The following is a 13,058-nucleotide window of genomic DNA, read 5'->3' on the forward strand; positions in this document are numbered from 1 at the left end:
TTCTTATCTGTGAGATCCCAAACACATACAGAGAGCTCCCTTTGCTCCCAAGGGCTGCTCCATTCCTTTCAATCTTGTTATTTTGTGCATGCATTCCTTTGTATGCCTTAATCGCCTGCCTCCATTGAAATGAGTGGGGCAACCGACATGTACTAGAGTTCCATGCACAAGACAGTGTTAGAGCAGGAACCTGAGGCGGGACAGGGACAGCAATATGCCCAAAGCTGGCCAAATAAGCCAGTTGTCAAGTTATATCAATTTTTTTTCTTTGAATTGTTTGCATCCACTACCAGTCTATTCAACATCTGAGTAAATAACACAGGAACTGAAGTCTCAGATTTTGAAATGGAACACAAGAGATTTCAAAAGGAGCTTGTATCCAATGCAGGACAAGCAAGCATTCCATCAGCGTAACGATTTCTGCTTGTGCAACAGGACTTTCCTCCCTCTCCTTTCCCTGTGTGCACCCCGCTTCCTCTCCTCTATTCTGGAAGGTTGAGAAAATCTCGGAACAAATTTAGGGTGCAAGGGTGTGGGAGGAAAGGGGGAAAGTCATGTTGCACAAGTAAAAATCCTTGCATTGATGGGGCACTTCTGTAGTGCTGCATTGGATACAAGCCATAGGTAAGCCCCTGAAGAGCCGAGGAGCCATGTTGTTATAACCCATAGTCTTGACAACTAAAGAATCATAGAATTGTAGAGTTGGAAGGGGCATATAAGGCCATCAAGTCCAACTCCCTGCCCAATGCAGGAATCCAACTTAAAGCATACCCGACAGGTGGCTGTCTAGCTACCTCAATGGAGAGCCCACAATCTGCCTAGGTAATTAGTTCCATTGTCGTACTGCTCTAATAATGAGGATTTTTTCCCTAATGTCCAGCCAAAATCTGGCTTCCTGTAAATTGAGCCCATTATTTGTTGGAATTGCGGCTTGCCTGTCAGGGCAATGCCACTGCATATAACAGGAGTGAATAGAGACAGAACGCTAGAAGTGGTGAAGATGAATCTTTTACTGATTCAATAGCTTACAGATACACAGATACACAGATACACGAGCTCTCTCCTTTACATACATCAAATGCACCCCCCACACCCTGAGCTGTTTCTATGGAGGTTTTATAGCCTTGGCAGCTTTCCTGCCCAGCCACCTGCAGCCTTCGGTCTGCTCTCTGTCCTTGAGCCCCAGAGTGTGCTTATTTTAACCCTATCCATGTCTTTTTGGAACACTTCATGTCTCAGCATTCTAACATTATTCTGTGTCCTGCGCCCTGGGACAATCAAGAAGAGGTCCTGGCCCTCCTCTGTCTGGCAACCTTTCATGCACTTGAAGACTGCTATCATATCTCCCCTCAGTCTTCTCTTCTCAAGGCTAAACATGCCCAGTTCTTTCAGTATCTCCTCATAGGGCTTTGTTTCCAGTCCCCTTTACAATGTTTTGCTTTGCTGTTTTTCTTGTTTTGTTGCATTTTAGTTATTGTACTGTATTATTGTACTAGGATTTTATTTTAGTCTTGTAAACCACTATGATATCTCTAGTGGTTATATGGAAATGGAAATGGACTGCCTTCAAGTTGATCCCAACTTATGGCGATCCTATGAATAGGATTTTCATGGTAAGTGGTATTCAGAGGGGGTTTACCATTGCCTCCCTCTGAGGCTAGTCTTCCCTAGCTGGCTAGGGCCTGCTCAGCTTGCCACAGCTGCACAAGCCAGCCCCTTCCTTGTCCACAACTGCCAGTTTGGGGGCAACTGGGCTCCTTGGGATTATGCAGCTTGCCCATGGCTGCACAAGTGGCAGGGCACGTAACCCTGAGCCACTCACTGGGGGGCATGATCTTTAGCTGGCCCTTGACACTCAGGAGACACGAGCGGGGATTTGACCTCACAGACTCTGGATTCCCAGCCAGTCCTCCTCCCCACTGTGCTATACCAGCTGTAGTGGTTATATAGTAGCATATAAATATTTTAAATTAAAATATTTTAAATTAAAAAAATTAAATGCAATAAAAAGCTACGTAGTAAATTTTTAAAATGCTGTTTATTTTAAACATAAAAATCTGCCTTTTGACTATACAGTCTTCCAGGTGGCTTACAATACTAAAACCCAATTGACTCAAATTATAATAAAAACCAATTAAAACAGCATAAAATAGTGGGAGATTTAAGCAAAACAACAAAAATAGCAGGTAAAAATAGCTCCCAAACAGAAGCAGGAAATAGCTGTGGCAATAGAGCAATGGAACAGCAAGTGAATAACAGCTCAATGCAATGCTTAGCTATCATGAACTACCTTCTTTTGGTTCCTAGAAGCCAATGATGTTGGCAACCCTATGATTATGTCTGGGGAGGATGTTCCATAAATGGGGCACTGTTACAAAGATGACCTTCTTCTCTATCAGCACCTACCTGACTTCTGAAGGTCAGGGCACCTGGAGGAGAACCTCTGAAAAAGATGACCTCACAAGATTCACATGAGGAAAGGCAGTCCTTAAAGTATCATAATACCTTCAGGTAGCACAAATATTGCCATTCATCATTGTAAGTGTCCCTGTGTACATCCTTTTATTGTGCATTCATGATGATTTATGTTCATGATGCTATCAGAATGGCCACATGTGATCCTGCTTTCAATCCCAATTCCACATGCAGAAGTTTTGGGGCAAACATACTGCTTTGTTTCCAGTCAGTGCATATCCTGCATCTTCCTGCTGAAATCCCATTTTTCATACTACAAATGTTGGGCAGGGTGGGAGTTGTCCTGCTTTTGTTGTACTATAGCCTCTCCGGACAGCAATAGTGTGACAGCATTGGGGAAACATTACATAACAACTAATAAAGCAGAATAAATCATACTGCAGAATACACCGCAATAAAACACTAATCTGGAGGGACTCTACATCATGACAAGGATAGTCACTGTACTCTTCAGAGTATGCTTAGCAAAGGGAGATATGGTAGTATAGTGATTTCCATACACACACCCATAATATGACTGTGATGTATTTTTCAAGAATTTAATGGTATGCTAAGAGCTGTACACTATTTTTAAATGGACAGGTTCCTGCTTAAACTGAATAATAAAAGCTGAAAGGGCAAGAGGAAAGCATGGACAAGGAGACCTAACAAATCATTATGGTCCTTAAGACCACAGCAAAAATAATAAAGAAAAGGGGTGAAGGCCTTTCCTACAGCAAATAATCACAAGCAGGAATTAAAACACAACTTGGGGAAAGAGGAAGCACATTGCTTAGTAGGCAATGAGTAGGTGTTGCTGAGGTTTTTTTCCAAGACTGGTTTCTCAAATGTTGCCAGAGTTGCCACATGTAGCCATAAAAGACCTTTGATGTGGCCACTGAGGCTTTTATGGGATATGATCATGCTATGTGACCACACCTACAACCACAAAATGTTCTGTGGCCATTGTTCAAGACACACTATTGAGGGTCAATCAAACTGCCCCTGAATAGTATTTTCTTGATTGACAAACATCTTGGTGAAGTGAAACTTGTGCAAGCCTAGCAATGCCTACTTGCTACTTGTGCATTGCTTCCCCTTTCATTCCCATTTATGAAGCCAGGATAACTGTATCCTAGTGGAGAAGGAGATGAGTTTTAACTGAGAAGCCATTCAAACAGCCACTCATTTGGTAGGTTGGCCATAATGTAAGAAAACAAGGTGGTCAGCCAAAGGACAAGCTGATCAAAACAGTACTACAGAGATTGAGAACTGCTGCAGTAATCTTCAGCTTGAACTCTGGACATCCAGGGGTTCCTTCCACATTAATTAGCTGCCATTTTTTTTCCAATTAGGAGAGAGGAAAATCTCCCCAGAAGAGCCCAGGGGACAAGGGTTATACCCTGACTGGGAGAGAGCGGTCAGAATACATGCGGTGGAAGAAAGAACGAGATCAGATTGACCTTGAGCGACTGGCACGCCACAAGAACGCAAGGGGAGAATGGCGACGGGCTTGGGACACAGAAAAATCAGAGCGCATGTAGGTCATTTCCAACATACACTCTGCATGCTATAGCCCCGCCTTCACCAAGTTGCACCCTCCAGAGGTTTTGGATTACAACTGCTGTCAGCCTTGCCATCATTCAGCTTCGCTGGCTGGGACTGATGGGAGCTGTAGTCTAAAACATCTAGAGGGCACCAGGTTGGCGAAGGCTACTTGTAGTCTGACATGAGATCAGTGGTAGAGATAATATCCTGGTGGGAGCTAGAAAGCTGATGAGAAGTAATATATCTAATGCCACTCTTGGGGCTTTGTGGGCTTTATGTGGCTTGTGATTGCTAGAGAAAGAGGATCATATATTAATGTCTCTGTCTAAATAGATGGCTCAGACTCAACGACCCACAGAGGATCCATTATAACGTTGGGGCATGTGCAACTGATGAAGGAAGAGATATCTCAAGATGCTAAGAAAAAAGCCCCTTAGAAAGGAAGACATCACAGCTTGTTTTCATTCTAGCAAAAAGACAAAGTGATTTATAAATCCCTCCCCTAGCAGTGAATGCCCTCCAGGGAGTCCACGGGATTTTAATGAGAGATGTTAGTTATCCTGTGCTATACAATCCAGTTAGAAACACTGACAGAACAAGTACTAGAACTTGTAGCCACTTGGTGAAACTGATTGACACAATAGGTTGAGAGCAGACAAAAGAAAGTAATGTTTCATAAAATCCACAATTAACTTCACAACCATGAGATGTTTCAGTGGCCACTGTCAAAGAAGACTCTTAAAATTTTTTATGGACAATCACTCTAATCAATGGATATTAGCCATGACAGCTAAACGGAACCTCCCTTTTCAAAGGCAGACAGTATACCTCTGAAAGGCAGATGGTGGGGACATACAACAGGGGAGGAATGTTGCCTTCATTCCTTGTTTGTAAGCAGTGGTGCAGCTAGGTAATTTTAGAATTTAGACTTAAAGGTCTTATTTCCCCCACCACTTGAGATGGTAATGTGTATAACTTCACTTACTTCAAAATGTGGTTTGCCAGCCCTGCTGCATTTCAGGGCCCTCTCTGTCATTTTGCTGAGTGGGGTCCTGGACCTTTGCCCTGCCAAAGTCTTGCCCTGATGGTGCCACTGTTTGTATTGTTGGAAGCAGATAGGGTGGCCAGGTAGGCATTGCCAAAAAAAAGAGGAAATGCATAATGACAAAACAGGAGATTTGTATGTGCTAATTCATAGGTGTGGGTGGAAATTTAGAAATGCTTAAGTGGCCTGTGTCTGCTGTGGCTCAGTCTGCTGTCCAGATGCTAACTTTGATGGGCAACTAATGTCAGGGCCCCTGCTCTTCCTCCGTATAGTTCTTTATCTTGAACCAGGCAGCCTTTCAAATACAAGACTGTTATCTATAAAGGCGAATGCATGCCTATGCTACACACAGAATGCTGGAGTAGACAAACCTTGGCCTGATCCAGCAGGGTTTTTCTTATGTTCTTACAGCATGATTTCCTACCACCTTTTACCATACTGAGCTATGTTGAGTAGAGGAAAACACCGAGGGTGCAGGAAAGGGGACTCTGAGGCAGGAATCAAGTTGTACAGGAGAGTTTAATTTTTTAAAATAGACTGATCCATTGCTTGCCAAATGGAAAGCATGCCAGAAAAAGTGGGGAGTCATACAGTCATATTTTTATGGGTTATATTCAGCATGAATATCCTTTTTGGAAGATTTTTTCCCACACGTGCTTCAAAACTGAAATTAATTGTTTGTTTGTTTGTTTGCAGGTTTGAGGATACTATGGATGGCGAACCAGCCTTGGATTGTCTCCACAATAAGAAAGGTCAGAAAGACCTTTTATTAACCCTAAATATGTTGATATCTGTTGTGCAAAATGCAGCTTTTGCATATCTTGTCTGCTTGGTCTCAGACATACAGGCCTCTGCCAATGCAGTTCTGAGTCTGAAGGCTTCTATCATGTCTTCAGCTTGAGGTGTGTGTTGACAAGAGTGTTTCCATGTCTTTCAAATGCATGGTGGAGGACAGCTCTCAACTGGTGTGCAAGCTTCCAAGAGCAGTTGCTGAGCCAATCCTGCTTCTGTATGGCTCTCTGGGGGGGGGGGAAGGCATAGGTGTGAAACAAACTTTGTTCAGCAGCGTGCCCAGCGTTTTGGAACAGAAAAAAACCTGGGAGTACTCAAAGTCTTGCACTGTACAGGTGATTTTCCTCATGTGGTTTATTTCTATTCCGTTTTGGGGATTCAGGGCATTTCCCGAGTAAAAGTACAAACAAAGCAATCAGTCATATTCTACACCATTAAAGAAAAGTTAAAGCATAACTTACTTTCACTTGTGCTGTGTGGGATTCCCTTGAGACATTCCCCATAACTCCATCCCTGAACTCTGCCACCAGCAGGGACACTCCTGTTGTATGTATAGTGGTTAGCACAAGATTGGCTGTCTTCACAGTATAATCAACCTCACAATCTGGCTAGTATAAAAATTGTAATGTGCAAGGTATAACCTATGTGTGGTAGGTAAAGACAAATAAAGAAATAAATAAATCCACATTGTAATTCACACCCACACATTTTTGAAGGCAATGTTTCAAGAAAAGTAGCTGCTTTCTCAGTTCTCTTTGCCACAATGTACAGATTTTCATATTAGATGATCATCTCTTTCCTAGATGTATACACAGCCATGCTGTCAAATTATGCAATCTATGCTATGCTGCTGCTGATGTTGTGGTGTGTGTGGTGAATGGAATTTGCTGTTACATGATCCTACTCTGTTACGTACTTTGTCCTTTCAAGGGGGAAGAAATGCCAGGAAGTCCCAGCACAGTTCATTGCCTTCTGAAGGAAAAAGTGAGTAGGGTCCAGTACTAGGGCGGAGTTCAGCTGTTATGTAAAAACTGACTTTCTTTTCACAATCAGGAGTCTCACAAAAACATTACCAAGATAGGAAACTTTATCTCCAAAACCTCTCCCCACCCCCATTACTCCAGGCCCAGAGTGAATGTTGCCTTTGTAGATGAACTGGGTAGCATTCAACATTTCCAAACATTCAGCTGCTAATTGCAGATATTTTTGTGGGTTTTGTGGGTTCCTTCCCTCTTCCATTGCTGTGTTGCTGCTGTTGTGGCTATGCTTTTCCACCTTTCTGTGATACCACTGCTTGACGGGGATATTTGTGACACTGATGTAAAGGAGAATTTTATCCTCAACAGGATTTTTCAATCCTATACATTCTCTCTGTCTCTCTCTCTCTGTCTCTCTCTCTCTCTGTCTCTGTGTGTGTGTAAGGGGGGAGTGCATAGTTGGCTAGGAGCCAAGGAAAAAGCTGATGAGAAGCACGGCAGAAATCCTGTATGCTTGGAGGCACGCTGGGAATGGTTTCATATGAGAGACAGAGTGGGCAAATTGCAGGGCTTGTAGTTACTAGACATGTACACGAAAGCTCTGCAAGCAGGGAGCATGCTGGAAATTGTCAAAGAAGATGACAGCATCAGAAGGTTACATGGGATTTGTGGCTGAAGAACATACAGAGAGTTGGCACAAGGGGAGGTGGCAACAAGAGTGGTGTTTGGATAATTCTAGAAGTGGGTAAGGAACATATTTGAATCAGGACAGGAAGCATCACAAAAAAGAACTCTCTCACAGTTTGATTTTGGAAGTCTGTTTATGACATTTGTATCTTGCCTCCTCCCTAACCCTATTGAACTCAAGTTGGCATACATGGAGTGCCAGGCAATCTCCTATCTAGGCACTGACCAAAACCAGACCTGTTTTGCTTCAGCAAGCTTGCCAAATGGTGTGTGCCTTCAGACCAAATCCTGGGACTGATGAAAGTTGACATTTTCATCTTTCTCAGTGCAGCTCCTTTGTCTCCTGCTAACTGCAAGTTCTCATCAATGATTCTGTGGATCTCCCAGTTCTAGTTCTCATTGCTACTGGGCCTCGCTTCAGTCATGGCTGTCAGGACTGTGAGGTTTATCTCTTGTGGCCTGGTGCTCTCCAGTCTAGGCACTAGCTCTGTTCATGGCATGTTTTTCAGGTGGAGCTCAGCTCAGAAGGAGCACGAGCGAGTCTACTTCCAGCACCTTGCCAGTAATGAGCAGTAAAGCCAAAGGGAAGAACAGACTAACAGGCAGAGCCAGAAGGTAGGAGAGCAGCTATAAATGGGATTTCATTGCCTCTTGGATTTGTTCTATGCCTTCATTTATGGAATGGAGTTTCAGCCCAGGAGCAACTACAGCAGGGACAGTAAACGTGGTGCCTTCCAGATGTTGTTGGACTACAACTCCCATAAACTCCCCCACCATTTCCAATGGTTAGGGCTGATGGAAGATGTAATCCAGCAACATCTGGAGGGCACTGTGTTAGTTACCCCTGAATTACATCACCCGTTTATTTTACCCCCACACACCTTTTGTTTATTTACATCCTGCTTTTCCAAAATATTCTCAAAATGGGTTTATGAAAACAGTGAACAGGTAAATATATAGTCACCACAGAAACAAGTGCATTTCCTAATGATATTAAATCTAACTTAGCAAGCTAACAAAGACATTAAAGTTAAAAATGTCCCCAAACATATGAGTATTCCTTTAAAAAAATAAAAAGAACACAAAAAGTCTTATTTTGCTAATGAAACTTTTCACAAACTGATCGAAATCACTAAAATATCAGGAACAAAAAACCCAAAATGAAATACATAAAAACCTTTGAAAGGAAAACTCTTGTTTTGAAACATACTGCTAAATTACTATGTTAAAGTAAATTTATTAAACAGGACTATTTCATCTGTCACCTTAACGTTCCAAAATTGTATAAACAAGGCCCATCTTTCTAAAAATTTATTTTGATAATTATGGTACACAGCATTCTGGTTATATGTCATTTTTATCATTAGTATTGTTTCCCAAGTTTTTCTCAGCCGTTGTATCAACGTTGGGGGTTTGTTGTTTTTCCATTTTTGAGCAATACATATTTTCACCACTAGGGTTGCCCGGTCAGGAGCATCCCAAACCTGAGATTTCAGGGGCAGGCCCTAGCGATGCCACAGGGGTGGACCCTAGTGATGTCACAGGGGCAGGCCATAGTGATGTCATTAAGCATGTTACATTAAGCATCAACCACAGTTATTTGGAGCATACAATTCAAACAAAAACATTTCTCTGATTGGAAATTAAGACAGAAATCTTAGCTAAAGGATGAAGCCTGGGTAGGGAACATTTAATCTAGCCTACTTGCTTCTGGCAAAAAGGGTCCAAGTGCCCTCAGGCCAGGCCAGACACCAGAAGGTCATTGTAGGAAGAAAGGAGCCTAGTTTTGCGCAGATGTTAGATAGGAGCACTCAGGAGTAAAGATGGATGCCCCTGAAGGCTGCAATTCTACACACTTACTAAGGGACTAAACCCCATAGAACTCAACCAGTCTTACTTCTGAATAGATATAGTTTGGATTGTGCTGTTGCTAAAGCTTGACTAGGGATCATCTGAAAAGATATCCATATCCAAGCAGAGTTGGCAACTGCCCTGCCCCTATATTTTAACATGGCTGCTCCAAACTTTACAAATTTGACCCTTCACTTCAGAAAGAGGTCTGAGAAATGAGTAAGAGTAAGAAGATTCTCTACCCTTTTCTGCCTACTCTGTGGGCTGCTATAAACTCACTTTGACAGCCAACTCCATTCCTGTGAGTAATAATTGACAGAGAGAAAACACACTTGGTTTGGTCTACCTTTACATGCAGCATCTTGGGAACAACAATTTCAGCCACACTTCCAAATATGTCAATTCTCTTTTACCACTATTGGGCAAGAAACAAACCGTCATGCAGCCAACAAGATGCATCTTCAGTGGGTTTAAGGGGGTTGAGCTGAGCACATGGAACCACTGTTATATGGATGTAAGGGAGTGAGTTTAAAGATAAATGAAATGCAAATAGAAAAGATAAAGAAAAAACAGTGATGATTTCCTAAATGCAATACCATAGCAACCACAACAAGATTCCTATGAGTATGTCAGAAAACTCAGCATCCCACAACCAGTCAGGATTCATAACCAAAAACCAAAACTAAAAAAATCCTGTCAGCCAGTCAGCCAAGGTCACAGAAATCCCCATGCAGCACAACCTGACCCATGGGCTGCAGTTAATGCAGAAAGTTGCAGCATGTTTGCTGACATGAGTGAGACCCTGTCAGCACATAATACCTCTGCTCTGAAATCTGCACTGGTTGCTGATTTGCTACCAGGCCAAGTTCAAGGTGTGCTTTCCATGTTATGGGTATCACATAATGCTTGTTCTGCTCTTGTAAGAAATCAGTCCTTTAGTGTGGCAGCACCTATGCTTTGAAACTCCCTGCCTGTTGACATTTCTTGACATCATTTTTGTTTAGGCAAACCTATCCAGGCATATAGAAGCTATTGTTTCTTCTTGGGAACGGTTTCAGTTGATGCGGCCTGATGACGTAGACAAGGTGCTTGCGATGATGCGGCCAGTAACGTGTCCTCTCCACCCTTGCCCTTCTTGGCTTATTAAAGCTTGCCGAGGGGGTCTGACCGACTGGATCCAGGGTGTGGTCAATGCATCATTGCGAGAGGGAGTGGTTCCAGCCACCTTGAAAAAGGCGGTGATTCGACTGCTCCTGAAAAAGCCCACCCTGGACCCATTGGTTTGTGACAACTACCAACCGGTTGCAAATACCCTCTTCTTAGGGAAGGTGATTGAGAGGGTTGTGGTGCAGCAACTGCAAGTACTCTTGGATGAAACAGATTATCTTGACCCATCCCAGTCTGGGTTCAGGCCTGCTTATGGGACTGAATCGGCCTTGGTCGCCCTGATGGATGACCTTTATCGGGAGAAGGACAGGGGGAGTTACTTGATCTCTCAGCAGCTTTTGATACCATTGACCATGGTATAGTTCTGGGCTGACTTGATGAGATGGGTATTGGAGGCACTGCTTTACAGTGGTTCCGATCCTATCTTCAGGGTCGTTCTCACAGAATAGAATTGGGTGCCTGTCTTTTGACCCTCTGGCAGCTGTGCTGTGGGGTGCCACAGGTTACCATCTTGTCCCGCATGCTGTTTAACATCTATATGAAGCCCTTGGGAGCAGTCATCAGGAGCTTTATATGCCGAGTCGATCACTGCACTCTGCAGGTGAGGGCCTCCTGCAGATACCATCTTATCAGGAGGTTCGTTCTGCACAATATAGGAAACGGACCTTTAGTGTGGTGGCACCTACCCTGTGGAATTCCCTCCCTTTGAATAAAAGGCAGGCACCATCTCTGCTATCTTTTCGGTGCCTTTTGAAAACTTTCCTCTTTCAACAAGCCTTTTAAGTTGAGACCTATCCCAGTCTGCATCTGTGTCAGAATTGTTCAATATGTTTTTAATAATGTTTTAAACCCCTTTTAAGGTTGTTTTTTAAAAATGTTTTTAATGCTGTTTTGTTTTAATGTATTTTAAGATCTGTTTTTATGATGTTTTAAAGTGTTTTAGTGCTTTGTTTGCCACCCTGGGCTCCTGCTGGGAGGAAGGGTGGGATACAAATTAATTAAATAAATAAATAAATTGTGTTTTTAATGAGTTTTTAACTCATTATTGGTTTTATTATTTTGAATGTTTCAAAATACCTGACTTTAACTGTTTTTGCCAATAATTTTATTATTTTAATTCCTTCTGTAAACTGCTTTGAGATTTTTTACCATAAAGCGGTATATAAATGTTGTAAATAAAATACATAAATAAATTTTGGAGTCACTGTGGCCCATGAATCTCTTCCCGCTTTTAGGAGCAAAGGAATCTGCTTTATACTGACTCAGGACATTTGGTACTATCTAGCTCAGTACTGGTGACATAGATTAGCATTGGCTCTCCAGAATTCCAGGCAATAGTCTCTTCCAGAAATTGAATTTTGGACCTTTGCATGCAAAGCATATGCCCTACCACTGAGCTACAACCCTTCCCCGTTTAAATATCATGGGAACTGTAGTTTGTTAAGAGTGGTGAGAACTATAACTGTGAGCGGGAAACTACACTTTCCAGGATTCTTTAGGGGAACTCATGTGCTTTAAATGCAATGTAGATGTGCTTTAAATGTATTGTGTGGATCTACTTCATAATCTACTTCATAATCTGAGAGCCAGTGTGGCATAGTGGTTAAGGTGCTGGACTACGACCTGGGAGACCAGCATTCAAATCCCCACACAGCCATGAAGCTCACTGGGTAACCTTGGGCCAGTCACTGCCTCTCAGCCTCAGAGGAAGGCAGTGGTGAACAGAGCCAGCCCCAGGCATGCTGGGGCCCTTGGGTACCAGCCTGCCCTGGGCCCCTCTGCTACCCTCCGTGATCCGCAGAACTTAAGCATCCGTGGACCACAAGACAGGAGCTTCCGTGCCACCCGCCATCTCCCCGCTATCTCCACGCTTCACCTACCTTTCCGTTGTTTTTTGCAGTGTGCGCAGGTTTGCCATCAGCCAAGATGGTGGCAGAGGCTTCAGCCACTTAAGGAAACCTCGGCCGCCATCTTGATTGATGGCAAATCTGCGCACCTCAAAAAACAACGGAAAGGTAGGTAAAGCGGGGGGATAGCAGAGGGATGGTGGTCCGCAGATGCTTCCGCTGATTGCGGAAGGAGAGCAGAGGGCCCCCTGTAGCTCCAGGGGCCCTCGGGCCAGTGCCCCACCTGGCCGCCCTTTAGAACTGACCCTGGTGGTGAACCACCTCTGAATACCACTTACTATGAAAACCCTATTTGTAGGGTTGCCATAAGTCGGAATCGACTTGAAGGCAGTCCATTTCCATTTTCACTTCATAATTTTGCCTGCATGTAAATCATTTTAATTAATTTTTCAAAATGGAAATGAGCTATAACGTTTACTGGGTGGCCATGGGCTACTCACCATCTCTCAGCCTATCTGCCCCTCAGGATGAAAACAATGGAGGCGAACCATGACGAACCCAAGGAAAAAGGGCACACTTAAAATGTAGAGGAAATAATAATCTACAACCATAGTGTGAAATCAAATATTTATTGGAACACAGTATGAAGAAATATTTATATAAGCATGACTATCAAATATGTTTATTATT

The 13,058-nt window shown here is 43.1% G+C and overlaps 1 protein-coding gene across 3 annotated transcripts in view; it reads left to right on the plus strand.

Moving 5' to 3' along the window:
- The window catches only part of CCDC9B (coiled-coil domain containing 9B), a 115,807-nt gene that overhangs the window by 64,543 nt on the left and 38,206 nt on the right, over positions 1–13,058 (plus strand). For all 3 annotated transcript variants that reach the window (XM_061611455.1, XM_061611454.1, XM_061611453.1), the window contains 4 exons: positions 3,810–3,994; positions 5,744–5,799; positions 6,770–6,823; positions 8,013–8,118. In XM_061611455.1, coding sequence (XP_061467439.1) covers positions 3,810–3,994; positions 5,744–5,799; positions 6,770–6,823; positions 8,013–8,118 — 401 coding nt within the window. The remainder of the gene's footprint in view (positions 1–3,809; positions 3,995–5,743; positions 5,800–6,769; positions 6,824–8,012; positions 8,119–13,058) is intronic.

Source organism: Rhineura floridana, chromosome 2 (genome assembly GCF_030035675.1).
Source record: "Rhineura floridana isolate rRhiFlo1 chromosome 2, rRhiFlo1.hap2, whole genome shotgun sequence".
Lineage (NCBI taxonomy): Eukaryota > Metazoa > Chordata > Lepidosauria > Squamata > Rhineuridae > Rhineura > Rhineura floridana.